We start from the raw sequence: 25,045 nt of genomic DNA, 5'->3' as shown, positions 1-25,045 counted from the left end.
AATAATATATTGTAAATTTTAAATATTATTAAATTCTTTTAAACATTTATCTGTTCACTTCTTATCATGATAACATAGTTATGACTCAGAGTCTATCATAAAAAAATTTGCTGTTGTTGAATCTATTATCTATCAACTAATGGACCACCTATTAATATGTAATTTCATGCAGAATGTATATGTCTTAATATGAATGAGTGTGTTGAAAGTCACACATCAATTAAAAATAAGACTAATTTATAATATATAATAGATACAAACCTCATCTTAAAAACTAACTATTTTTATAAAAAGGTTAGACTAGAATTAAAATTCACTTCTTAGATAAGGGTGAATTTTTTATCTTCTTGATCCATATTAAGTGAATTGTTCCCGGGGCTGAGAGAGAAGAAAAAAAAAATTGTGTAGGCAAAGAAAAAGACAAATAAAGACCATCAAAATATTAGGGTGAGAAGGTTGAAAAAAAAAAGTCAAGATAAGAGCACTGCTAACACAAGAGTTAGACAGTACCAAGTGAAGGTCATTCATAATTATTGTCATTTATAATTATTGTTATTTTTTTAAAATGTAATTTTTCTATAGTTTAAATAACTCTAAGTAAAACTCAACACATTACTTTTACAATTTAAAATAATTTTAACGTTTATAGTAAAAGAGGAGTGAAAATGTATACATTTCTTTTTTAAAAAAATGTTTGACTTAAGAAATATTTTGTAAGCAAAAGAATAAGTAGAGATTTAGTGAAAGTGTAAACGTTCTTTTATTTTGTCATTTCGTTTGCGTTTATTAACTTTTTATACGAGACTATAATTTTAATACAATTTTAAAAATTTTAAATACATGTACAATTTTTTTTTAATATCAATTGATAAAAAAGTATAGCTGATATGATTTTTAAAATATTTATTATATACATGAAAAGTTTATTGTACATAGTTAGTAATACTTAGATATCAATAAAAAATCAAATTTATAACAGTGATTTCTAATCTTTATACATAAAACTATGAACAATTCATATATAAATTTGTTTCTAATCGATTCGCAATCACGTCTATGAAAAAAAAAATATTAGAAGTCCTACATTCACTTCAGTTGTTTTTATGTCAAGAAAGGAATTTTATTATTTTTACTGTAAGTAATAAATAATTAATACAAAGAGACAGTTTCTTTTGACGAATGATTGAAACAAATGATGCCAATTTTTGTTAATGAGTATTTAAATAGCTTTAAGCCCAATATCTCAGCCCAAAACTAAGCCCAAATCCATCAATTGGAGCAGGTTCATTCTATTACCAACCCCATTTATCGAGTTCCTATTCTCCAACTCCAACATGAATAAATAAAAAAATAAAAATACAATTAGAAAATCATTAAATTATTATTACGTTATTTAATTTAATTTTTGTTTGACAATTATTGAGAAAAGAGGGAAGAAGAGTCTGAGGGTGTGGGTCCCCCCAACTGTGATCAATCACCAAACCCTTTTCTTCCCATCCAACGGCTCTGATTCTCTCTAGTTTTCCATCACTTCACAAGAAGGATAAATACACAAACCCACACAACAACGATGGCCATTACAGAAGAGAACGCCAGAAGAAGAGAGAAGAGGAGAATAACCCTCAAACCCCATTTCAACTTCCCCAGAGGGAGACTGCTTCAGAAGCCACTTCTTCCTCATACAGATACACAGGGTGCGGGAGAGTAAGAATCCACCAAAACGTTTGCAAAGGAAAATAAAAGCTTGCAAATTTATTAATACACAAGAAGATCTGTGTTTTTTTCCTCTTTTTGTTGTTGTTTGCTGAAGAAAACACATACCCTTTATCTCTGAGCGTCATTTTGTACCATTGTGAGTTCTTTTTTTGTTGTTGTTCTCATTCAAGGGTGTTTTTTCTTCTCTTCACACGCTCCTTGTTCTGACCCCTTTTTTTGGTTTCATCCGGCAGAATATCTTTTCGCAAAGGGTTGTCTCTTCAGAGACGCAGATCTTGAGGTTGGGGGTAATCCTTCACGGTTTGGTATTCCACCTCTCGTCTGAATCTCGTTTTTTACAATCCACCATACTCCACACACACCCTTTCACCAGAATTGGGTTTTTGTTTCCCCATTTGCCACTTTTTCCCCCTTTTTCTGTATGGTGAAAAACTGAAGCTTGATGAGCGGTTTTGTTGTTCTGTGTGGTGTAGGTATGGAGACAGAAGAGAGGAACCAGAAAGGGTGCAAGGGTTCTGAGCCAGAGTTTTTCTTGCAGTGGGGGCACAGGAAGCGGCTGAGATGTGTGAGGGTGAAGGACCCTCGGATTTCAACGAGGCTCAACGGTGGAATCAGAAGGAAACTTGGTTCTGCACTGGATCATCGTTCTGGGGTCACTGTGGCCGAGAAAGAAGCCTCTCATAACCATCATCAACAACCCAATCGCCTCACGAGGTGCTTACAATACCAATATCGACTAAAGATTGTCTTCAAATTTTCTCCCCCCTTTCTTTTTGGCTCTGGTTGGGTTTCCCGAAGAAGATGCAATTTTTTTTGACTGAATGTAATGATGCTGTTTTTCCTGAAGTTGGGTAGAGGAAGAGCACGGCATCAAGGAGAAACTTCCCTTTTTATTTTCGTTTTTTTTTTCACTTTCCTCTCGTTTTGTTTGGTTTTCAGAAAAAAAAAGAGGTTTTTGATGAAATGGAATGTGTTGGTGTTTTTCGTTTTGGGTTGCTGAGAATTCTCAGTGGATGATGAGAAGCAGCAGCCAAGGGACAAAAATCGTTCTTTTTTCATTTATGGTAACTTTACCGCCAGAACAAGTTTTTGATGTGGAAAATCAAGTTTTTTTACCATACCCAGATGAGATAAGCGTGTAATTTATGGGTGTAAACGTTTTTAATTTGTTTCTGCTTTATCAGGAAGATATTGCATTGGATCTGTTAATTCTGCGATAATGTATGAAATTTCCCTATTTTCTCAATTTTTTTATGTGAATTGACCGAAAATTTGGGTGCAGGAATTCCGATGGGGCGATTCTCCGGTCGTCGGTTGGCGAGACCAGGAAATCAGCGTCGCCGGAGAAGGAGGACCGGTACTACACGACGAGGGGTTCGGCAGAGGAGAGCGGAAAAGTCGCCGGCGACGGTAACAACGGCGAGGAACGAGCTCTAGTGTGGCCCAAGCTTTACATCACTCTTTCAAGCAAGGAGAAAGAGGAAGATTTTCTGGCCATGAAGGGTTGCAAGCTTCCTCAGCGACCCAAAAAGAGGGCGAAACTCATCCAAAGAAGCTTACTTGTAAGTTTTTCTCTCTGAAGAAGCAAAAGGGTATTTTTTTTTTGAGGGGGAAAAAAGGGAAAATTGTGGTGGGTGTTTTGGTTGGGTTGATCTTCATTCTCACCACCTTATCCTGTGTTTCTTACTGCTGGTCTTGGGTTACAGTTGGTGAGCCCTGGGGCGTGGTTGACTGATATGTGCCAAGAGAGATATGAAGTCAGGGAGAAGAAAAGTAACAAGAAGGTAAGTGGTTGGTTGGTGGTTGTGCCATTTTGTGTTGTGGGGTTGTTACTTTTTACCCTATTTTTCGTGACTGGATCTGAATCTGAATTCTGAGATTTGTTCATGTTCTCTCTTTTGATGCAGAGACCAAGAGGGTTGAAGGCCATGGGAAGCATGGAGAGTGATTCTGAATGATGGTGGAAGAACTAGAGGGGGAAGGAAGAAGAAAAAAGCCTTTTAAGCACTGAATGTTTTGGAGATGGTGTTCCATTGAAGAAGAAGATGATGCAGATGATGATTCAAGTTTTTTTATATTTGTGTGGCATGTATGTTGCCCCCTCCTCATGTTTTTCTTTTTGTAAACGAGTAAGATCCGATCCGATCCATTTCAATTAATTAAGAAAATTATTTTTCTCACCTTCTATCTTTCTTCATCTCTCTCTCTCCTTGATCCGAATCTTCTGATGTCTGCACTCCTTAAGCAACCTCTTCACAGTGTTTTTTTTTTCTCGTACTTTTGTGAGAAACATCGATGAAAGTGGTTAGCTTGGAGTTTGGATGATCTTGTGGCAAAGCCGTTTATGATTTATGCATACGATGCTGTGCCCCACAGTTTTAGTTTGCCGACATAACCCTAGGATGATGTACCTTGGGATGTTGTTGTTGTGAATGATTTAGTTTTTGACCGTCAGAACCTCGAAAGTTATAAAAAGATAGATAGGATAACTAATAAGGAAAGGAAATACTTGAAGGGTTTTAAGCCTTAGGCATATCCATCATTGGGCATGGTAGCATGATGCCAAATTAAGCATCATCTACTTGTAGCAGTGTACCACCACGGTATCTCACTCATTCTCTTGTGCCTATCTTAACACTGGTGCAATTTTTCATTTTCATCGATTATCTCTTTAATTTGGAAACTCTTCCATCTCATTTCAATACACAAAATCTAATTGGGTCTATTGCTGAACCTGCTCAAGCCTATGTATGAAGTGGATGTGTGTGTGACAGAAATTTCCATGATCCCTCAAATCAAAACCCTCTTGTGGGATTCACAAAGTGAGGTAGTTGTAACACGTGAAGCATTTTATTTACACTTTCTACTATTTATCTGATGAATTAGCAGAAAAAGAATAAGAAACAAAGGGTGCCAGAAATTGATCGATGAAAGAAAGAAGGAAACAAAGGGCAGCAAATGTTTTCCCTTTTGGTATTTGGTCGGCTTTTGTTTTCAGCTACAATGGGACAAGAAATCTGTCACCAAGTTCTTCCCTAGATATGAAACTTGGATAAATTGTAGGTTATCTCTTGTCACTTGCCAAGAAAAATTGACCTTTTGTCATTCAAAAGAAAATAGTGAATATAAAAGATTATAGTAAGAGTAAAACACTTGCTAAAATATCAAATTTTGACTTGTTAACACCGAAGACAGCTTGCAAAAACGTGCATCTTTGCAGCTTTGAAGGTACCATTTTCCATTTGCTTGCTTTTAAAAGAGACGCTGTGTAAAAAGGACTTTGTTTCAGCTCACTGTGCTTTCGTCGTGCGCACTTGTCAAACATCTCTCCCCGTTTCTTATTTATAGGACAATTTAACTATCTTTAATCATAAAATAATATTTATGTATCAGATCATTTTACTTTAAAATGTTTAAACATGCGCATTCCTTTAACGTCTTATCATTTTGTCGAAAGATCATTTGGTAGAGTCTACGATTTTAAAAATGTTTCCTTTAAACATAACATCAAATAATTGTTATATGCAATGATATATTTTTTTTTCAAACAATAATATATACTGTCTGAAAGGACGAGACTTAAATTAACGTTGTGTTTGAAGTTACCTTCGAGAATACATATTTTAAAACAAAATTTGTTAATAGTATGTTCAATTACTGTTTTTCACACTTGTAACAGACGATTCACACTTTCTAGGAGATTTCTACAAACATGTTATGTATTTTGTAAGTTCACACCAGTAAAACGGTTTTCAAAACACCTGTTCTTTAAATCAGACAAAGATTTCTCGTAAGCCTTGATTGAGCTGATTATATTCCAAAACATGACTGATTATTATATCATCAATACTTTATGATTATATATATATGTATGTTTTTTTTTTCAATTTCTAATCATTTTCACTCTTTTTCTCATAATTCAGACAATCTTAACTTTCATTGCTTTTTCCTTTTGTTCTTTGTCTTGTCCAGTTCAAACAAAATATTAATCAATTGTAACAAGTTGTAGAATCCATTAGGTGTAACCACTCAAACTTCCCAACAGTACTTTCTCTATAAGCAACAGCAGTAGCTACGTCTAAAAAGAGGGCTAAGTCCTTGGCCGTTTAGCAAACTTGATAGACATAACATTCTCTCAGCAAGAGCCACTGTGTTCCCATTATGTCAAAGAACATAAATCATCACCGCAGACAAACAGATGTGACTTCACTGTACTTTCTCTCATAACACAAATGTAGTTAGTTTCCAAGAGTTCATTTCCTTTGAACTTCTGATTAGATCAAGTGCTCACAAATTCAAAGAAAGTTTGGGTGATGCTCACAATTTTCTGATGCATGTACCAAAAAGTAAATAATTACTCTTGTTTCTCAAAAGGGTTCATTCATAACAATAGTACATCTGGAAGAAATTCACATAAAATCACTTATGTATATTAAAGGGTTTGTTTCTTTGAGAAACATCACACAATCTGAATTTTGAAGTGCTTTTCCTCGTGAAAAAAAAAAAAATAGTGTATATACAAGAAATAAAGAAAGTCAACCATTTCCTTTGTCGTCTTCTTTTATGGAAAATATAAATGCATTTCCTTTTTCGATGTGTATATTTTTCTTCTTTCCAAGAGGGATATCTGGTAAGTGCTGCAGCATTTCAAACAGAAAGGGATGAGAACAGAAAGCACCTTTCATAATACCCCATTTTTTAAGAGTCTTCACTACTTTTTTTGCATTTTGGCAGGCTTTATTACAGTTCAATTCATACCAGAAAACGTTTCTTTGACCACAAAACCAAGAAACTCAATTAGGGATCACCAAAGGCATGAATTGAAAGTTGGTAAGTAGCAGACAAAAAAATTAGCAGTAAGTATGCATGTATTTATCTGGCATTGGGATATATAGTAGCAAGGCACGGTGAACTAATCTCTGAAAAAAATTACAAATCTAGGAGTGTGAAGCACAGATTGAATTGAAGGATTAAATGAATTTTGGATGAGCACCTCTTCATCATTGATCTGTGGAGTCATCATTCAGCTTTTGGCCCGGCAGCTTGAAGCATCTCAACAATGAGAGTCTTCACATCCCTAAAAGAAAAAAACAATATAGTAATCATTTCTCTGCAGAAAGGTTTTTTTATTTCCTGATTTCTTATCAGAAACCCATATCGGCATGATTAATACCATCCCAAAAGGATGATAATAGTTAGAAAAGTAGAATTTGTCTGATTGGAAGCAGCAAGTTAATTGATTAACTCAACAACAGTAAAGCCTAGGCTAACACAGTAATGCTCCCATTTTCATCAAAGTTCAGATGAACATAGAATTTCATAAGTAAACTAGAAAACAGATGAGCATATTTGATCTCTTGAAGGCAGACATGTCACATGTCATTTTATGCAGAAGATGAGTTCATATAAATATCATGTCTCACTTTCTATCTTCTGCGCGTCGAGGGAAAGGAACACGAAGCTTGAAAGTATCACCCTGATAACCAGCCTGCAAAAAAGTTGATTCTTCCAATATATAAGGTACAGATTCAAACTCGAACAAAATTAAAACACAGTTGGTGACAAAAGATTATTATTGAAAGGACCAACTTGTAGAAGACTTCATTTCCCAAATTTATAAGAAAATTTTAAATTATTTTATAAATAGCTCCTAATGGAATGGTAAATAATGTCAATAACTAATGAAGGCAGTACCTTAACATTGAAACCAAGACTATCCATATCTAAAAGGTATGCAAAGTCCACCTGCAGTTGATGATAATCAATTCAGTTAAATTAAGGCTGAACATGTATTGTTTACAGAACATATTGTCTTATGTTATAGACCATAGATTCTTATGCCTGACCATATGGAACCCCATGAAATACTACTCTCACATCACACACTAACATATCATATTGCACACTGGTTTAACAAAGTAATTTTACACTATATTAGCAATTGAACGAAAGAGCCTCTTTTATTATCTACATTGTATACTGTAGAATGGTCAAGATGTCATACTGGAACTGAGGTCCAATGCTGCACAATCACTTTGTTATCGTCAGCATGATCTTTGTTCATATGAGACTGTTAAAAACACAACTTATATTAGAACAAAAAATGACTGACTTCTGAAAGTCATTGCAGATGTGTAACATGATGATCAGTCAGAGATCAGTACCGCCACTGGCTTGGAAAATTGAGCTATGGGGTCAACTTTTGCAGATTGATACTCATCTCCAGTAAACTCTGAAAATCAAATAAAAAAAGCATGACATAAGGATTATATAGAGAACGCGTGAAATTCAATTATAATCCAGAGAAAGCACTCAATTTTGATGCCATTGGCATTATGATCAACAACAGTTATGTAGATATTAAAGAAACAAAATTTACCACAGAATGCAAACCAGTACACTTTTACATTTGAAGAAACCTACTAGAAAGACATGGTTTGTGTCATCCCATATGATGCAAAGAATGCATCATCATCAAGAGAGAGAAAAAAAACTCATCCGAGAAAAAGTCTCTAAAGTGAGAAAATAAGGATGAAACCACTCTTAGTCTCAGTAGGGTAAGATCACAAAACGATTTAAATTAAACAATGAATATTACACACTTTAAAGATCGTGTTAGAAGAGCTTTCTCAACATCATGATTTCCAAACATCCACAAATCTAACAATTAAAGCTCATCCTATTGCCTGCCAACTGCTCTTACCTTTAAGGCTTCAACAACAATGAATAATCAATCATTCAACCATCCCCTCTTCTACCCTATCCTCCAGCATAAACTAACTCCCTTCAAATAACACTTTAACTGCCTAGCATATCTAATATAATTAACCTCCATTATTCTGACAACTAACTATTATGTATTATTCTAATAAACTGCTTTCAACTTTACTAAGATGACAAGCAGTTTACACAATTATCTACCACTATATCCTTTAGTTTTAAGAAAATTAAATAGTTAAAAGTTTACTTATATGAAAACTTAATTCGCCCTTCCTTTCCCCCTCCAAACTCATTCATCCAAACATTATTAAAGGAACCTTGCAATATAGCATTAACAGCAAATGAAACCAACAAGAATGATATGGTTAACAAACCTCCTGATCCTAACAAAGCTGTGGCAACGCCTGACACAAATCGTACAACTTTTGGTTCAATGCGCAAGAATTTGAAGTCTCCAAAGTCAACCTTCAATATTGGAATGTTTTAGAATTGTTAATTCAAAAACAATAAGGAAAAGGTACAAGTTATATCAGAAGCTTTTAGAGTTAATAATTAAAAAATGATAAGAAGAAGGTAAAGATACAAGTTACAGAGGGGACAGTGAACAAATTTACCCAAAATGCATTGGGATGTCTTGCCAAATATGCAGCCCGAACAGCTTCTTTATCCTTTTCAGGTACCTGAAAAAACAACCCGCAATGCAATTAAACTGCAAAGCCTTCATATAACGTTATTGTAGTATAATAATTACATAATCCAACGTGCAACAGTGAATGGAAACGAAAACACAGAAATCATGTATAACAGGGAAATAAACAGAAGATCATAACTTACAGTGATAGCATCACCGTGTATAGTAATCACTAAATCAGTCCTATCTTCAGGATCTCTAGCCACAAGTAATGAACATTTAGGATTGGCAGTTAGGTCCTGCATAAAAGCAGTCTTTAGCAATGGAAGCAAGCTTTTAACTGGGTAGGTGTTGGTTGCAAAAGATGCTCTTATGGGTAATAATTGTTAACAAGACCACGTGTTGGTTGAGGACATGGAAAATAGGATTTCAAATTGAACTAGTGGTATTGTACAAGCCAAATTCAGCACAATGTACTGAATCGCTATATACAAACTAGTTCACAAAAAACCGCATTCAACATCAAATTTTGAAGTCAGTTCTCAACAAGAAGCAGTTTCAATCTTTAAATTATTTATATTTGTCATTTTCCAACAACAGGGAAATTTCGGAGGAAGAACAGAAAAAGGAAAAACCTTGGAATGAACTGCCAGGTCGCTCACTGCTAATATAGGATATCCATTTGCATCACATGCAAAGTCAACCATAGACCCTGATGGATAGCCATCGAACTTCTGCTTGTTAAAAATCAGAAGATTAAGTCATTTGCTAATAAACACGAAATAATTTAATGTCAAATATATGAGAAGACAAAATTCAGAAGGCAGCCAGATTTCAATTTCATTTCTCTGCCAAACTTGAATTCTGTTCATGTTAATTGGGTGTGAAAGTTTGTAGACCCCTTAGTCTTTTAATACCAATAATAACTGAATAATTGACCACGAAAGAAAGGGCAGAACTAAACTTCCAGAAAGGCAAAACGAACCTCTCTCCATTTAAAAAACTTTCAGAATTGGTAATGTTCAAAGACACTTTCAGCATTTTTCCATTTAAAGCTATCTTTTTTTACCATCAGATTTCTTAAGGAAAATAGATAAACCTTGGAGAATGTAGAGAGCATCCCGCGAACGCTACGATCAAGGACAGTTCGAATTTCCTCTAATGGTGGAAGTCTAGCAGCTTTTTCCTATCATACCAAAACAACCCCAATAAATTAACACACAACCAATCACACCCATAAATATTCATTCTATTTCAACCACTTCCAAGTTCACACGCAACAAACTGAATTGAACCGAGAACCAATGTCAAATACCTGATGTGCTTGAATCAATTGAAATACACCATCTTTGTCGATTTTAGCATCACCACGCGACGCAGCCTGATTTTTTAAACCATCAACAACACACTGTTATTACTTATTCATGCATAGTGATCATCACGTAACGAACAAAGACTCATATCAATGACATATTCAGAAACAACATGACCCAATTAAACAAAAAAAAAAAAATCCAAATTCCAACCATGCGATGCAAAGTTTAAATTTTGAAGCGTGCAAGCTAATTATGGTTGAATTGGGTGGAAGAAAAATACGAAAGAAGGAGAATAGAAAGGTACCGGAGCGGAAGATTGGGGTGAAGCGGCCATGGAAAGAGTGAGAGAGAGAGGGGAGAAAGAGAAGTTTGGTGAGGAAGGGTAGCGTGCGGGAGAGAAGAAGGGAAGGGTATTATGGCCATTTCGGTGATGAAAGGGTGAGACCCTCATCAATGGCGTCACCATGCTCTTCATGGTGCTAGTTTGTGTACCAAACTCTCCCTTACCACTAACAGTGAAATAGAACAATGCAATTCCAACTCCGACACATAACACAAGTATTTTGGTAACAAGTTTCCGACCAAATAATTTTTTTTTTAATAATTTTAAAGAATAAAAGAATATTTACATGGTTTCCATAATATATATATATATATATATATATATATATATATATATATATATATTTACATGGTAAAAAAATCAAATAAAACACAAATTGTGAAAATGGAGATTATTTTAAACATTCAATTAAAATGATGACCATTTTAAACATTCTGTCAAAATAAAAACTATCCGCAACAAACACTACGAAAATAAGGACAAAAAAGATATTTAAGTCAAATTTTAAAAACTTTTTTTTGTTGATTGGAATATACTTGACAAAAACTTATTTTAGTTAATGTAATAATTTTTAAATCTAATCACTAGTCACGGAGATTTATTTTTGTTTTCACCCCATAGGACTATTTAAGTAAAAAAAAAATTACTTAAAATATTACAACAATTATTTTCATTGGTTAACAATGATAAATCTTTTGCATGCGTATTCTGAACTCATTTTAATATATAATAAATGAATTAAAGCATGTAAATAAATAGCGTGTTTTACTTGATTTTCAAAGAAAGTAAAGTTTAATTATCACATTTAAGAAAAGTTTAAAAGGGTAAAATACTTATTTTTATGAACTTCCACCAAGATTTGTTATAAAAAAGAAATAGTGTAACTATAGTATACGGGATAAATAATATTCTTTAATTTAATATAGTCTTCATCCTATAAGTAGCCAAGTTATTATAACTCGTGACCCTTGACCTCCATTAGACAAACAGAAGAAAAAGAAGAAAGAAATAACAAAAACGAAAAAGAATGAAGCAAATAAAGGTAGAAACGAATAAGAGAAGAGAGAAAATTGCAGAAGTTATTTCTGAAAGTTCTTCTGAGACATCTTTAATCCTGTTTTGATACATTCAATGATTCACATATTACTTAAAAATTGACATTTAAATATTTTTACCTTCCGTTATTTTTAATTATGGCTCTCGAACAAACTTAGGTCAAAATCGAAATATTAACGTCCACTATAAAATTATTAAAAAATATATGAAATAACTGGATAATTAATTATCAAAAAATTTTAATTATTTGTGAAATTGTTTATTCTTTCTAATTTCTAATGATTTCTTTAACATGTAATTTTTATTTAGTGCTCCATTTTAAGAATTATGTAAATTTCCTTAATGAAAGACAAAATATGTGTTTTTTATATTAAATCTTTAGTAATATTATGATTTCTTTACAACATTTTTTAAAATTATTATTATATTAATGTTGGAGACAATACGAGTATGACTATAAGTATAACCACTAGCAGCATGAATAAGAATATTATTAATTTTTACTAGGAAGACAAGTATACTGAAACTTATACCCATCATTCTTATCTCCAACCCACCCCCATAAACTTTCCTAAAATTAAAATCTAGAAACTATTACTTTGCTTGCAAGTAATAATAATTGTTAATAATTTTAAATTAGCCATATCGTGTATTGTGGATTCATCGTCAAACCTTGTATAAATTCAGCGTCACATTGTTTTTACATTATACTTTTGTTTACTTCCATAGTTGGTACTATGCAAATATAAGGAAGAACACAAATTGTTTGAGTTGTCACGATAAACTTTAGGCTTAAATATTTTTATTTTGGTCGAGTTTATTTATTGTAATCCTTTTTTCCTGCATGTAAAGAAATATGACTAAAGTTTATTTAAAAATAAGGTTAGACTTGGTTAAAAATAATAAGGTTAGAGTTAGACTAAAATTAAAAAGAAAATTCTACATTATTTTTAAACCAACTCTAACCCTATTTTTTATATGTTGCAAAAAATCAAACATAAATCTAATAATTATATATTCCAATTATATAGCTAAAGTTGATTTAAAAATAATGAAAGAACTATGTAATAAACTTGTTCATTCTAATAAAAATTTAAGTATAATATTTATATAAAAATTAAATTTAGTTTTAATTTGGAGAGATACTGAATTGAATAAATTTAATAAAAATTGAGACTAAATAGAACAAAACTAATAAAAAAATTGGATAGAATTGAATGAGACACTGACACACAGATTTAACACGTGACATTAATACTAACTTAACACGTGACATTGACACTGTCACATGGCATGATGCTAACTTGACACTGGAAAATCTTTTTAAATTGAGAAAAAATAATAATAAATATATTGTTCACACTCTGTTAATAATTTAAACATCCTTATAAAAAAGAACCAAATAGTATTTAAGTCTAAATTTTTTATTGTATGAATAAATTTTCTGATTAATTATGAGGAACCCAATGCCAAGTTGCACCTTTGTCATTGACAAAGAAAACTCTATAAATACACAATGACAATGTTAAGAAAATCTTAATTGTATTTGGTATCACGTGGTTGTTACAAGCTTTGTTAATGTAAATCTTAGTAATTATGTTTAAATAGATAATATTTTGATATGATTATGTTGAAATGTTAAATTGTTTATAAATATTTTGAATTATAAAAAATACAATTAATAATATGAAATCATTGACTATAATAATCAACTATATTATTAAAGAAAATCACCATTAATGAAATCATCAACTTAATCCATTTTTTTACATGTGCCTAATAGGTTGGGTATTTGGTTATTTAAAAAAAAATAGAAAAATTTCAAATAAATTCTTTTGACATCTGTCCAATTGTTTGTCTATTTGGTTATTTAACAATTTGTATAGGAATGTCTTTTTTCTCCTCAATATCAAAGCTTTCCTCATCTTCTACAATGATATTTGGGACTTTGTTGAATCCATGTTTGTATTTTTGTTCAAGGTTACATTTTTCTTTCATTATTTTTGTAAGTTGTTGTTTTCTTCAACCATTTTTTCTCATAGTTTGTTGTTTTTTAACTTTCACATTTCAAGCTTTCGTGGTTTTTCTTTGGTTGAAGTTTAGTTCATTTTTAACCAATGTTTGTTTTTTTTTTTCATCGTGACATTTTTCTTTAGTTTTTTCCGTTCCACCTCTATTTTTATTTTTTAGTGTCCACTACATTTCTTTTACATTCCTTTGTTTTTTCATAGTCCTCTTCTATTAATTATAGAATATATATATATATATATATATATATATATATATATATATATATTGATTGATTGTTAGTCTATATTTATGTGTTTGGGTAAATGTTTAGGTTACTAATGGAGTTTTTTGGTCTACAATAATGTATTTATGTATTGGGTTAAATATGTTTTTTGTTCATGCGGAAAACAAATAAGATATGTCAGACACAAGTGTTAACTTACCTCAATTCGTAATCTCCTCAGTAGGCTTTCTCTCGGCTGCTATATGTCATCTGTGGGTATCTCGGTATGGACTGGTTTGGACCCGAGAGGGGTTACTTGCGGAAGAGACTCTGACGCTCAAATCAGCAAAAAACTCTTAGAAAGTCAAATCTCGTAATTAAGGGAGTAAAATTGTTGGAGTCCATACATATTTATAGATTATTAATTATGTCTAGCCATGTCATAGGCTGGGCCCTTGTTTGGGCCGTAGGTGAGCCTGGGTTTTAGGCCAGGACCCTTAGTTCGATTATCGTGGGCCCTTAGGGGCCTTGCTGGTAGTGCTCTGAATTTGTCAAGTTCTTGCTTAGTTATTCTAAGTTAGCGGCTTAGGCCGATTACCCTTTAGCAGCTTAGGCCGGGTATTGTTACTCGTTCATACATGATGATTATTTGCGTCTTTGGGGGCTATATAGACGAGTTTTACGACTATAATCAAGCTAAGCCGGCTAGGTGTGGTACTACGAATACCTTATGCAAATTTTATCTTAGCCCAAGTAAGAATGATAACAAAATATTCTTCTTCTTCATTTCTCTTCTAGTTACTAACAAAGTTTTCATAATAAGAATCCTACAAATTGGAAGAAATAACAATATCAATGCATGATGATTAGGTAAAAAAATAATATTAATAAATTTTTAGAGTTAAATAACACAATGCACATATTATTAACTGACCTCAAGTCCTTCAGCTCACAATGAACATTATTGTTCTTCAACTTAATCTTGACATTGTATGCAACATCAATTACATCTAAAAGTCAAAAGAAATATTTAAAATAAATAGAGGTAAGAATTCAAAAAAGACAAAAAATAAAAGTTGAAGTCAATGTATCTACCAATCAACAAATCAATAGAGTAATTCCCTTTAATAATCTCTTTTATACTTTTTATGTTGAACACCTTAATAGGCACACTTGTAATCAATTGTTGTCGTACAAAGGTGGCTCATATGAACAATAACTTAAAAGGGTGCTCACGTACTCTAAATTGAGCTTTGCTTTTTAAGATCTTGAAATTATGCATTATATAAATTTTCCCCTCTATGAGCTTCTCCTCTCAAACACCAATATCTTCTTTCTTAGCCATTACAAGTATGACATCACCCTAAACATCAAAACATATATAATTAAGAATCATAGTATGTAATATCGTCATATAAAAAGAAAAAGGCTTTGACAAAGTAATTTACCTTTTGATCCATAAGTATCATCTTCATGTGTCCTTTTATCCAGAAGAATCTATGTTTCTCACAACCTAAAGAACTATAATTTTAACGGTAAGCTTCAAGGTTTCTCTATTTCCATCAATATCTTTTATTATATCAAATTTCCTAACCATTTGCTCATTAAGTTTATTTAAGAAAAAGAAGTATGAAAAACATATAATACATATATACATTAATGTAGACCAAAAACTCCATTAGTAACCTAAACGTTTACCTAAACACATAAATATAGACCAAAACAATAACCTATATATATATATATATAAACTCCATTGATAGACGAAGACCATGAAAATAAAAGGAATGTAAATAAAAACAGAGGTTGAATGAAAAAAACTAAAAAGAAACGTAACGATGAACAAAAATACAAACATAGGTTCAAAAAGAACTAAACTTCAACAAAAGAAAAAACATGAAAGTTTGAAACTTTAAAGTTAAAAAAACAATAAACTATGAGAAAGAAGGTTAAAGAAAACAACAACGTACGAAAATAAAAAAGAAAGTTCAACATAAGAAAAAACATAGGTTGAACGAAAATAATGAAAGAAAAATGTAACCTTGAATGAAAATACATAGATTCAAAAAAGATTTAACTTTCAACCAAAGAAAATAATGAAAACTTCTAACTTCAAACTTCAAAATTTTAAAAAGCAACATAGAAAAACAACAAAGGAGGTTGAAGAAAGAAAAAAAAAATTATTGAGCTGAAACCTAATGGGCACTGGAAAATACATATATATGTTGAATGAAAATAATGAAAGAAAAACGTTACCTTGAACGAAAATACAAACATGGGTTAAAACAACAAAAGTTTTAACAAAAAGGACAAAAGTTTCAAGCTTAAAACTTGAAAAGAGCAACCTAGAAAACAACAATTGAAAAAAGCGAAAGAAAGATCGATAACAAACGTAAATAACATAACCTTCAACTAAAGTACAAACATGGGTTGAAAAAGGAACTAACCTTAAAAAAAACGTAAGAAGGTTTCAAGATTCAAACTTAAAAAAACAATAAACTATGAGAAAAGAGATTGAAGAAAACAACAATATAGAAAACAAGGAGGCTGAGAAGAAAAAAAATTACCAAACCTCAAACGTAATAGAAAGGAGGTTGAAGAAGAATATTGAAATCCTGATTGAAATAACTAGTCTTAGAAAATCAAACTCCAACTCAAACAATATAGATACTTGATTGCACCTCTACAGTTTTTACCATCAAGCAGAATAACAACGCCTCTAAAAGGAAGAAATTGGCAGAAAGATGGTAAAAGTCCCAAGGGGGTTTCTTCTACACCCCTAAATAATTTTCAATTTCCAAAAGTATCCCTTGATCATTTGACCAACAATAAATTAAAAAAAATATATATATTAAACTCACATTCTCTCTTATTTAATGAAAACTAACTCACTCACATCTCACCCTAACCCTACAAGCATAGCGGCATAACTCTCCCCCCACCCCGCATGAAGCTTACATTTTCTCTTCTTTTTTTTCACATTCTCCCACATTCTCCTCCACTGTGGTCCTTGTGTTGCTTTGTCTGTCATTTCTCATTCACACCTTAGACATTTACACAGGTAATATCCTCTATGTATGGTTGATGTAAATTATTTTTAATGATTTACGAATAGGGTAGAGTAGAAGTGTTCTATTTTGATGTTTTGATATTGTGAAACCATTAACCAAAAGAGAAAGCCACATATCTGAAATGCGGACTCGAAAATGATAATCGGAAGTCGACTTCTAGTGAAACAATCGACTTATGGTTAAGGAACACGACTTCCTTTTCCGTAGGATAGAAACACGTACCGGAAGTTGACTTCCTTAAGTGAAAAATGGTTAAAATTGAAAATGACCACCGGAAGTCCACTTTCATAAGATAGAAACACATACCGGAAGTTGACTTTCGTAAGTGAAAAATGATTTTGAAAAACCATCACCAGAAGTTGACTTCCGTAACTTTATCATGGGTTCCAGAGATTTTCGAAAGTGGATGAAATTGGAAATCTGATTTTCTGAAGTCAACTTCCGGTTAAGTGAATTTTCAAAAATTGACTTATGTAAACTTATCATAATTTCCAGACATGAAAATTTGGAAATGTTACTTCCAGAAGTCGACTTCCAATTAATTTTTTTGTTTTCGGAAGTCGACTTTCAATTCTTTTAGTTTAAATTTTTTATTTTTTATTTGAAATTTTATTATTTTTATTATTTTTAATATTTCTTAAATATTTAATTTTTATTTTTATTTTAGTTTCTACGTTATTTTTTTATTGTTTTTATGTTGTAATTTAAAATTGTAAATAATTTTAATTTGAATATATTTTTGAATTTGTTTATTATAAAATATAAAAATAATAAAATAATAAAAATATAAAAAGAAAATAATAATATTCACGCAACAATAAATTAAATATAAAATATAAATAAATAAAAATAAATTAAAACGTAAGTAAATAAAAATAAAATAAAAATAAAATAAATCATAAATAAATTAAATTAAAATAAAGCATAAATAAATAAAAATAAAATAAAGAATAAATGAATAAAAATAAATTAAAGCATAAATTAATAAAAATAAATTAAAGCATAAATAAATAAAAATAAAATAAAGCATAAATAAATAAAATAAAAATTAAGCATAAATAAATAAAATAAAATAAAGCACAAATAAATAAATAAAAATAAACATAAATAAATAAAAATAAAATAAAGCATAAATAAATAAAAATAGAATAAAGCATAAAACAAAATAAAAATAAAGCACAAATATACAGTAAAGCTTAGAAAAATATCAATTAAATCAAAATAAAAATGAAAAAAAAAATTACAAATCTTACTTAACCATGAGTGAACTTCCGGAACTTTTACAATTCCATTTTCGTCATCAAATGTATCACATCCAAAAATATATTAAAATCGAAAGTCGACGATGAATTAGATGTCCACTTCCTAAAGAGTGTGAATGTGATTAACATGATTTTCGAAAAAATTGAATATTAAAAATTGACTTCTAATTTCTCGTGAGAGTGAAAGGCAAATTTGGGAGTACAGTATGTCAGTATATAGCAAATATCTTGTGATGTTTGCTCAGACAGTCACCTACGTAACTTCATAATTACTTAATTATTACTTTTATCTAATTCACTTTTTAATTTTTGAAGGGCATAAATGAAATGACACAAAACTTTGGGGTGCAGTATTGGGGTGTAGGAAGAAAACCCCAAGTCCCAAATATCATTGTAGAAGAAGAAAAGAACTTTGATATTGAGGAGAAAAAAGACATTGCCTACACAAATTGTTAAATGACCAAATAGACAAACTAATAAACAGGTGTAAAGAAGAGATTGTTTGAAAATTTACTGAAATGACCAAATACCCATTATTGGACACGTGTCAAAAAATAATTGGATCAAATAAGTAATTTCATTAATAATGGTGATTTTTCTTAGTGATATAGTTGATGGGATTTGGTCTACAAAACCATGAGTGACATCCTTAATTGTTTTAGCCATATGATCTATTATGTGTCATGTATAATAATCTACTGTGTAGTAATATAACTTCACTTCATTACTTATGTAGGCCCCACACACTCAATTATACACAACCCAAATTAGTTATATAAGAAAACACTCGTCCAATTACCATTCTCTTGAAAGACATAGTAAATTATGTTCTTACCCCAAACAATTATATTCTTATTTTCATAAAAATAACAATATCAACACACTGTACATTTTCTTGTATATTTTATTTTATTTATTTATTTTAAAAATGAGGACACTATGGCAATCACTTATATTATACGTTATAATCTATACTTTATTCTTTCAAACCACTCTCAATTATTTATAATTTTTTTCATTATTTTCTCCTCTCTCAAGTATCTTTCCTTTTATTCAAATAATTTTACTTTCTATTTTTTTTTTCACCCCTCACTTTTTACTTTTTCTTTCGAAACAAATACTTGGAATTGGGTAGCATGGGAGGCAGGAAGGATACAGCTTTCATCACTTGTAACAAGCTATGGCTCGAAATACCACAGAACATGCATGGTGTGGTTCATGGGAAGCCAAACATACCCTACAAGAAAGTTATTATAGTTCATTATCACTTCATTATAATCTTCATTTATAAATTGCTTAGTGTAGCTCATTATCACTTCATTATAATCGTCATACAATATTTCATACAATATTTCCAGTGGAATTTGGATTCTCTAGTGAAAAAGAAAAGAGGTAATAAGCCTGCAATCTAGTTTTTCTCCTTCTCTTCTCAGAAACCTACAGTGTTCTCTAACAAGAAGGACAAACAAAATCTAATAAAACCATTGCATGTCATTTGTACATTCTCACTTCTTAATAAAACAGTGTTAAAAAAAATGATTAAATAATAAAAGTATAAGCATCAGAATTCAAACTTATTACCCTTTACCTTCCCTGCCTCACCCATGAATATTGAGTACCCAACCAACTGATTTGTGTGTCTCAAGATGGGAACACAGTGGTAAAGAGCTGAAGTACAGTTGCATAGAATCTGAATAAAGGAAAATCATGGAGAGCTCTGAAGAGAAGAAAAGAATTTCCACATCTATTTTCTCATGGTACATAATTTTAAAAGAAAACAAAAACCAAACCCTACTTCAATACTCAATTTTGACTCACCCAAAATTAAAAAAACTTAAAAAGAGAATTTTCTTTTCTACACTGAGTACATTACCCTTCAACTTTGCAGCCATTACCTAAATGTTCTTTTGTACTATCATTAAACAAAAACAGAGTCCACAACAACAATAATAAATAAGTACTTTTTTTCACCATGGATAGAAAGTACTAATCCACAAAGTTGATGGTTAATCAGTGCAGGATAGTTTGACAAATTGTTTTTCTTTTGAATCAGAACTTTTCTATCTATAAAATTCAAACTCGAAATCTTAGCTCATCATTATTCGTACCAAACAAATTCAATATAAAAAGTAAAACAGACTAATTCATTTCACCTTGCTTCAATATCCAATTTACAAAATTAATCAGACAGAAACGGCATTAAGTCAAATGAGCTAAAACAAAAACCTAAAACAGACATGAGGATAAACAGAAATAGAATATTAATAAACAATTAATATAAAATATATATATATATATATATACATACAGAGAGGATATTCTCAATCGGAATGTGGATGACGATAGCCAAGGTAGGAAAAGAGAGAACGGAAGAGGTATTGGAAAGGGAGACAGAAGAGGAGGTGCAAAACGACGTCGCTGCTAAGCCTCTCGGGATTGCAAGCTATGAATTGGAAAAAATGCGCTGATGTGTGCGCCACTCTCGCCACCACGTTGCTGTTCAGCACCATCCTCGATCTATGTCGTCGTTTTCTGCTCCTTTTGGAGTCACTTTACTTTGTTCCTTCGTCTTCTTCTTCACCCTGATCCGTGTTTGTTTCGCAATCAAAATCAAACTCTATCCGAGGCCAAGGCCGTGTTTGTTAGATGGACGTTTGGGACCTTTCCACTTTCATTTTGCTTTTCTTTGTGTCTGACGCGCTCTTTTGGAATGTGATGAGCGATGACGAAATAAGCAAAAGAATTTATTTTTATTGCATTTATTTATTTTCGGATAAAGCTAACCAGTGTCAGATCTTATAAAAATATATAAATAAATATAATATTAATAAAATCTAACCTAAAAAATATATAGATAAATATAATATTAATATTTATAAATCTTATACATTTTTATTTAAAATATTATATTTAATATTCACAAATAAAACTTAAAAACCAATTAAAAAATAAAATAATTATATTTTAATGTTGTTAAAAAGTTAAATATAATTAAATATAAAAAGTTTAAATTAACAAAAAAATATAGTATTAAATATCTAAAAATTAAAAAAAATAACGTAAGAAAATATAAAATAATAGAAAAACCTACAAAAAAAATAATATTAAATATCTAAAAATATAAAAAAATAATAATTAAAATATCGAGACTTAATTAATTTTTTTTTAGTAGAAATCTTAAAGTGTATGATTAATGATGATTGTGGAATAATAGGTAGTATATCAAAAAGTATCATGCGTAGTTGTATAAAGGATCTTACTCTATTTATGATTTGATATATTTTTTTCCTTATTTTTTTTTTTAAATTGTTTCGGTAGCATTTAAAGTGTTTTTGTCTTTTAATTTTTGGTAAAAAATATTTTTTAAAAATTAATTTCATTCATCTAAGTAGTTTTGATTCATGTCTTCTAATTTGTTTTTTTCACTTGTTTTTACTTTTTATGTTTTAGAAAACTCTTGTGGTAGCTATAGATTCTTTATTTGCAATTTTCAGGTTTTTAAACTTTTTGTTATCTGTTTTCTACATTTATAGTTTTGTCTCACATCTTTTTACTTTTTTTGGTTTAGCCTTATTTATTAATATGGTGTTTTTTTGTTTGTCTTGGAAGATTTTTTTTTTATTTGATCTCTTGAGTTAATATTGTATTTATTACATCTTTCACTTTAAAAATAATTTCTTGATAGATTAATGGAGAGTTCTTCTTCATAATTAAAGACAAAATTTAGAAAAAAAAAAGAGTTCGTAACATTTCAAGAGTAGCACATAAATGAATTGCGTATAAACATTTTATGAGTGATGAGATCCATATAATCTAATCTTGTTTACTTGCCTGGTAATTATTTAGTGGTTAAACTTATGATTGTTTGACTTTGTTATTGTTTATTTGTATACATTAGTATTTATTTATCTATCTTTATTTTTTTAACAAGACAAATATTTAATAATAATAATAATAATATATTCATGGATTAACAAAACTTATTTTAGGGTGGTAAAAAGAATCTAACCATCTAAACACTCTAGTGGAATAAAAACTTTGTGAAATTCACATGTATGTATATGAAGACACAAGTGTCTACCCTTAAACTCAAACACCCTATGAAGTATTATTTATAATTGATAAAATATCATGCTCTCAAATAACATTTTAATGTATTGTTTTTCTTTATCAACTTATTTATAAAAATAGCATACAATAATTTGAGATGATTTTAATTTACATGTAAAATCGTATAAAGAAAATATTTTTTTTTAAAAAAAGTTTCTTTTACAATCATACAATTTTGTAAAAAAAAAAAATTTACACCTTAACCACCATAAGAACTATGTCTCCATAAACATAAAGTCAAGCTTAATATATTTGTTTCTCCATTAAGTACTATTGAAATGATTTTAAAAGTATATTTGAAAATTAGTTTATTTTGTTGTTAAGATCAATATTTTGACATTTTTTACTTAAATGGAGATTTTTCGCTCAAACAAAAATAAAATAGAAAGTCAAATCTCAAACAAAAATAGTAATACAACTCAATCCAGTTTTTACCTTGTTTTTTTTCAAAATTAGTATATTTTTCTCAAGCTAATTTCTTTTCTTTTCTTTTCTTTTTCTTTCCATCTCTTTAATTCATTGAATATGTATGTTTATATACATGCAAAATGAACATAAATTTTTATATTTGATTAATTTGTGATTTTTATTTAAATAAGTTATATTGTATTTCAATGCTTATTGAGATTGATGAAACTTGTTTGTTATGCATATAGGATGATGTGTAAACCATTGTTTGAGTTGTCAACTAAGTACTCATACATATGATGTAACAGAGACCTCATAGTTTCACTAATGGTCTAAGTTGCATAGACTAATATATCGGGTGCTAAGTAGGCTAAGAAACTTAGAGAGAAGTTTTCACACATCTTGATATGTGTACATGTGCAACTTCGATTGTAATAAACTTATCCTTATTTCATGATTTGTGAGTTCACTAGTAAATTTATGTATTTGATTGAATCAGATGTATTTTAATCTTTAGCATGACGCACTTAATATGAGTCTTCTGAAAGATGCATGAGCCGATATTTCACTTATTAATATTTTTGATGAATAAGAAACACATGTGGTCATTATGACTTTTAAATATTAATGCTTTAATTAATATTTTTAATGTTTTCTTTATACATATTTTCTTTAGTCAAATGATAAAGATAAATGTTAAATTTTTTTTAACAACTTACCTTTAACATTTGTTTGTAAACTACGATGATTTGTATAAATAATTAAAATCAAATAATTTATACAATCAGTTGGTTTCATTAGAATTTAAACTAAAAAAAATCTATAATACATGCAAATTTTACTTTTGTATGTTTAATTTTGGCTTAAATATTTTTTTGGTCCTCATTTTCGTAGTGTTTATTGCGAATGATCCTCATTTTGATAGAATGTTTAAAATGGTCTTCATGTTTGCAATTCGTGTTTTATTTGGTCATTTTCTTGTAACGTCGTTTGAATCATTAACGGAGCATTGTACAGGTGGCACGGTTTGAATTAGGGTGTATTACGTGTACTATACAGGTGTGATGATTAGATATTTGAGGATAAATAAGTGAGCTAGGGTTTTGGTAAGGAATGTTTGGGCAGTTGGTGAGTTTTGACAATCTTGTTTCTCCATTCCCAATTGGTGTTGCTGCAATCTTCTTCTTCCTACAATCCCATTATATAGGTATGTTACGGTCCCAATCTTCTTCCTTTACCTCTGGTTGTAATTGTTGGAGGCAACCGTGTTGTATCACTTCATGCACTGTTGGTGGTTAAACAAGAAATAGATTAATCCCGATTTGTAGCTGCGGAGAGATGACAACTTTGAGGATGACAAGAACTCCAAAGAATATTGGTAGAAAATTTTGGGTACAATCTGTTTTTATTTTTGTGTTAATAATAAATTGGTTTTAATTTTTGGTTTATTGATTTACAGAGTGGTGGTTCTAATAATGTGGGCTGCAACTTTTTCAAATGATGGTGTTGATGAAAATGATGTCATCATCATGACACAAATGAGGCAGATTAATGATTTGGAGAAGTCATTGAAGGTTGCTGAGAAGAGACTGCAATTAGTAATAGGGTTCACTTGTGTTGTTATTGTTTTATTCATACTGTTATTGTGTGTAATCTTTTAAAGTCCAATCTGTTTTGTACTATTGTTAAATGAAGAAATGAATTAGTTTGATTATGTTGATATTAGTCCTAACATGTTCAAAATGACATCTTAATCTGAGCATTAAAGTAAATGATATTGATCTAAGTTTGGGAAAGATTAAATTGATCTAAGTCTGGAAGAAGTTAAATTCATAACATTAATTCATCCTCATCAAAATGCACTACATCAATGTTTGGCAAAAGTGAAATTGAACGAAGTTTAAGGAAAGTCAAAATGTAGTACATCAATAATGAATTATACATAAGAAATTCCAAAAAATAACTAAGACGTTTGTAGTTGCTATCATGGCCTCCTTCTAATCTGTAATCTCATCCTAAACTGCTGAGATGGTTCTTCTAGTGTTGGTAGTGGTGCTGCTTGACTCTCCACTTCATCCACAATGACATTTTATTTTCAAATTTACCTTTGCTAGAATCATCATTTTCAAACATAGTTTCCACTTCAATATCACCTTCCACTTCAAATCACTATTCAAAC

At 30.5% G+C, this 25,045-nt stretch overlaps 2 protein-coding genes across 4 annotated transcripts; one reads left to right on the top strand and one right to left on the bottom strand.

Moving 5' to 3' along the window:
- The first annotated feature begins 1,563 nt into the window (after window positions 1-1,563).
- Window positions 1,564-3,896, top strand: LOC114194904 (uncharacterized). Of its 2 annotated transcripts, none has more exons than XM_028085314.2 (6): window positions 1,564-1,852; window positions 1,950-1,996; window positions 2,190-2,430; window positions 2,999-3,278; window positions 3,423-3,500; window positions 3,624-3,896. In XM_028085314.2, exons 3-6 carry the CDS (start codon window positions 2,192-2,194, stop codon window positions 3,672-3,674), a joined length of 648 nt encoding a protein of 215 aa, XP_027941115.1. In that variant the 5' UTR covers window positions 1,564-1,852; window positions 1,950-1,996; window positions 2,190-2,191; the 3' UTR covers window positions 3,675-3,896. The 2 variants fall into 2 exon arrangements, with proteins under 2 accessions (XP_027941115.1, XP_027941111.1); XM_028085310.2 differs by having other exon boundaries at window positions 1,565-1,852; window positions 1,950-2,021.
- Window positions 3,897-6,076: 2,180 nt separating this feature from the next.
- Window positions 6,077-10,948, bottom strand: LOC114168486 (FMN binding protein). Of its 2 annotated transcripts, XM_028053364.2 has the most exons (13): window positions 10,688-10,948; window positions 10,383-10,448; window positions 10,167-10,253; window positions 9,703-9,801; window positions 9,271-9,366; window positions 9,051-9,116; window positions 8,811-8,901; window positions 7,881-7,948; window positions 7,721-7,786; window positions 7,411-7,461; window positions 7,140-7,204; window positions 6,710-6,793; window positions 6,077-6,353 (listed from the first exon to the last, which is right to left on the bottom strand). In XM_028053364.2, exons 1-12 carry the CDS (start codon window positions 10,856-10,858, stop codon window positions 6,736-6,738), a joined length of 984 nt encoding a protein of 327 aa, XP_027909165.2. In that variant the 5' UTR covers window positions 10,859-10,948; the 3' UTR covers window positions 6,077-6,353; window positions 6,710-6,735. The 2 variants fall into 2 exon arrangements, with proteins under 2 accessions (XP_027909165.2, XP_027909242.2); XM_028053441.2 differs by lacking the exon at window positions 9,271-9,366.
- Between the last annotated feature and the right edge of the window lie 14,097 nt (window positions 10,949-25,045).

Source organism: Vigna unguiculata, chromosome 1 (assembly GCF_037176805.1).
Source record: "Vigna unguiculata cultivar grain cowpea cultivar isolate G323 ecotype 2 chromosome 1, ASM3717680v1, whole genome shotgun sequence".
Lineage (NCBI taxonomy): Eukaryota > Viridiplantae > Streptophyta > Magnoliopsida > Fabales > Fabaceae > Vigna > Vigna unguiculata.
This window is presented reverse-complemented; position numbering and strand designations above follow the sequence as displayed.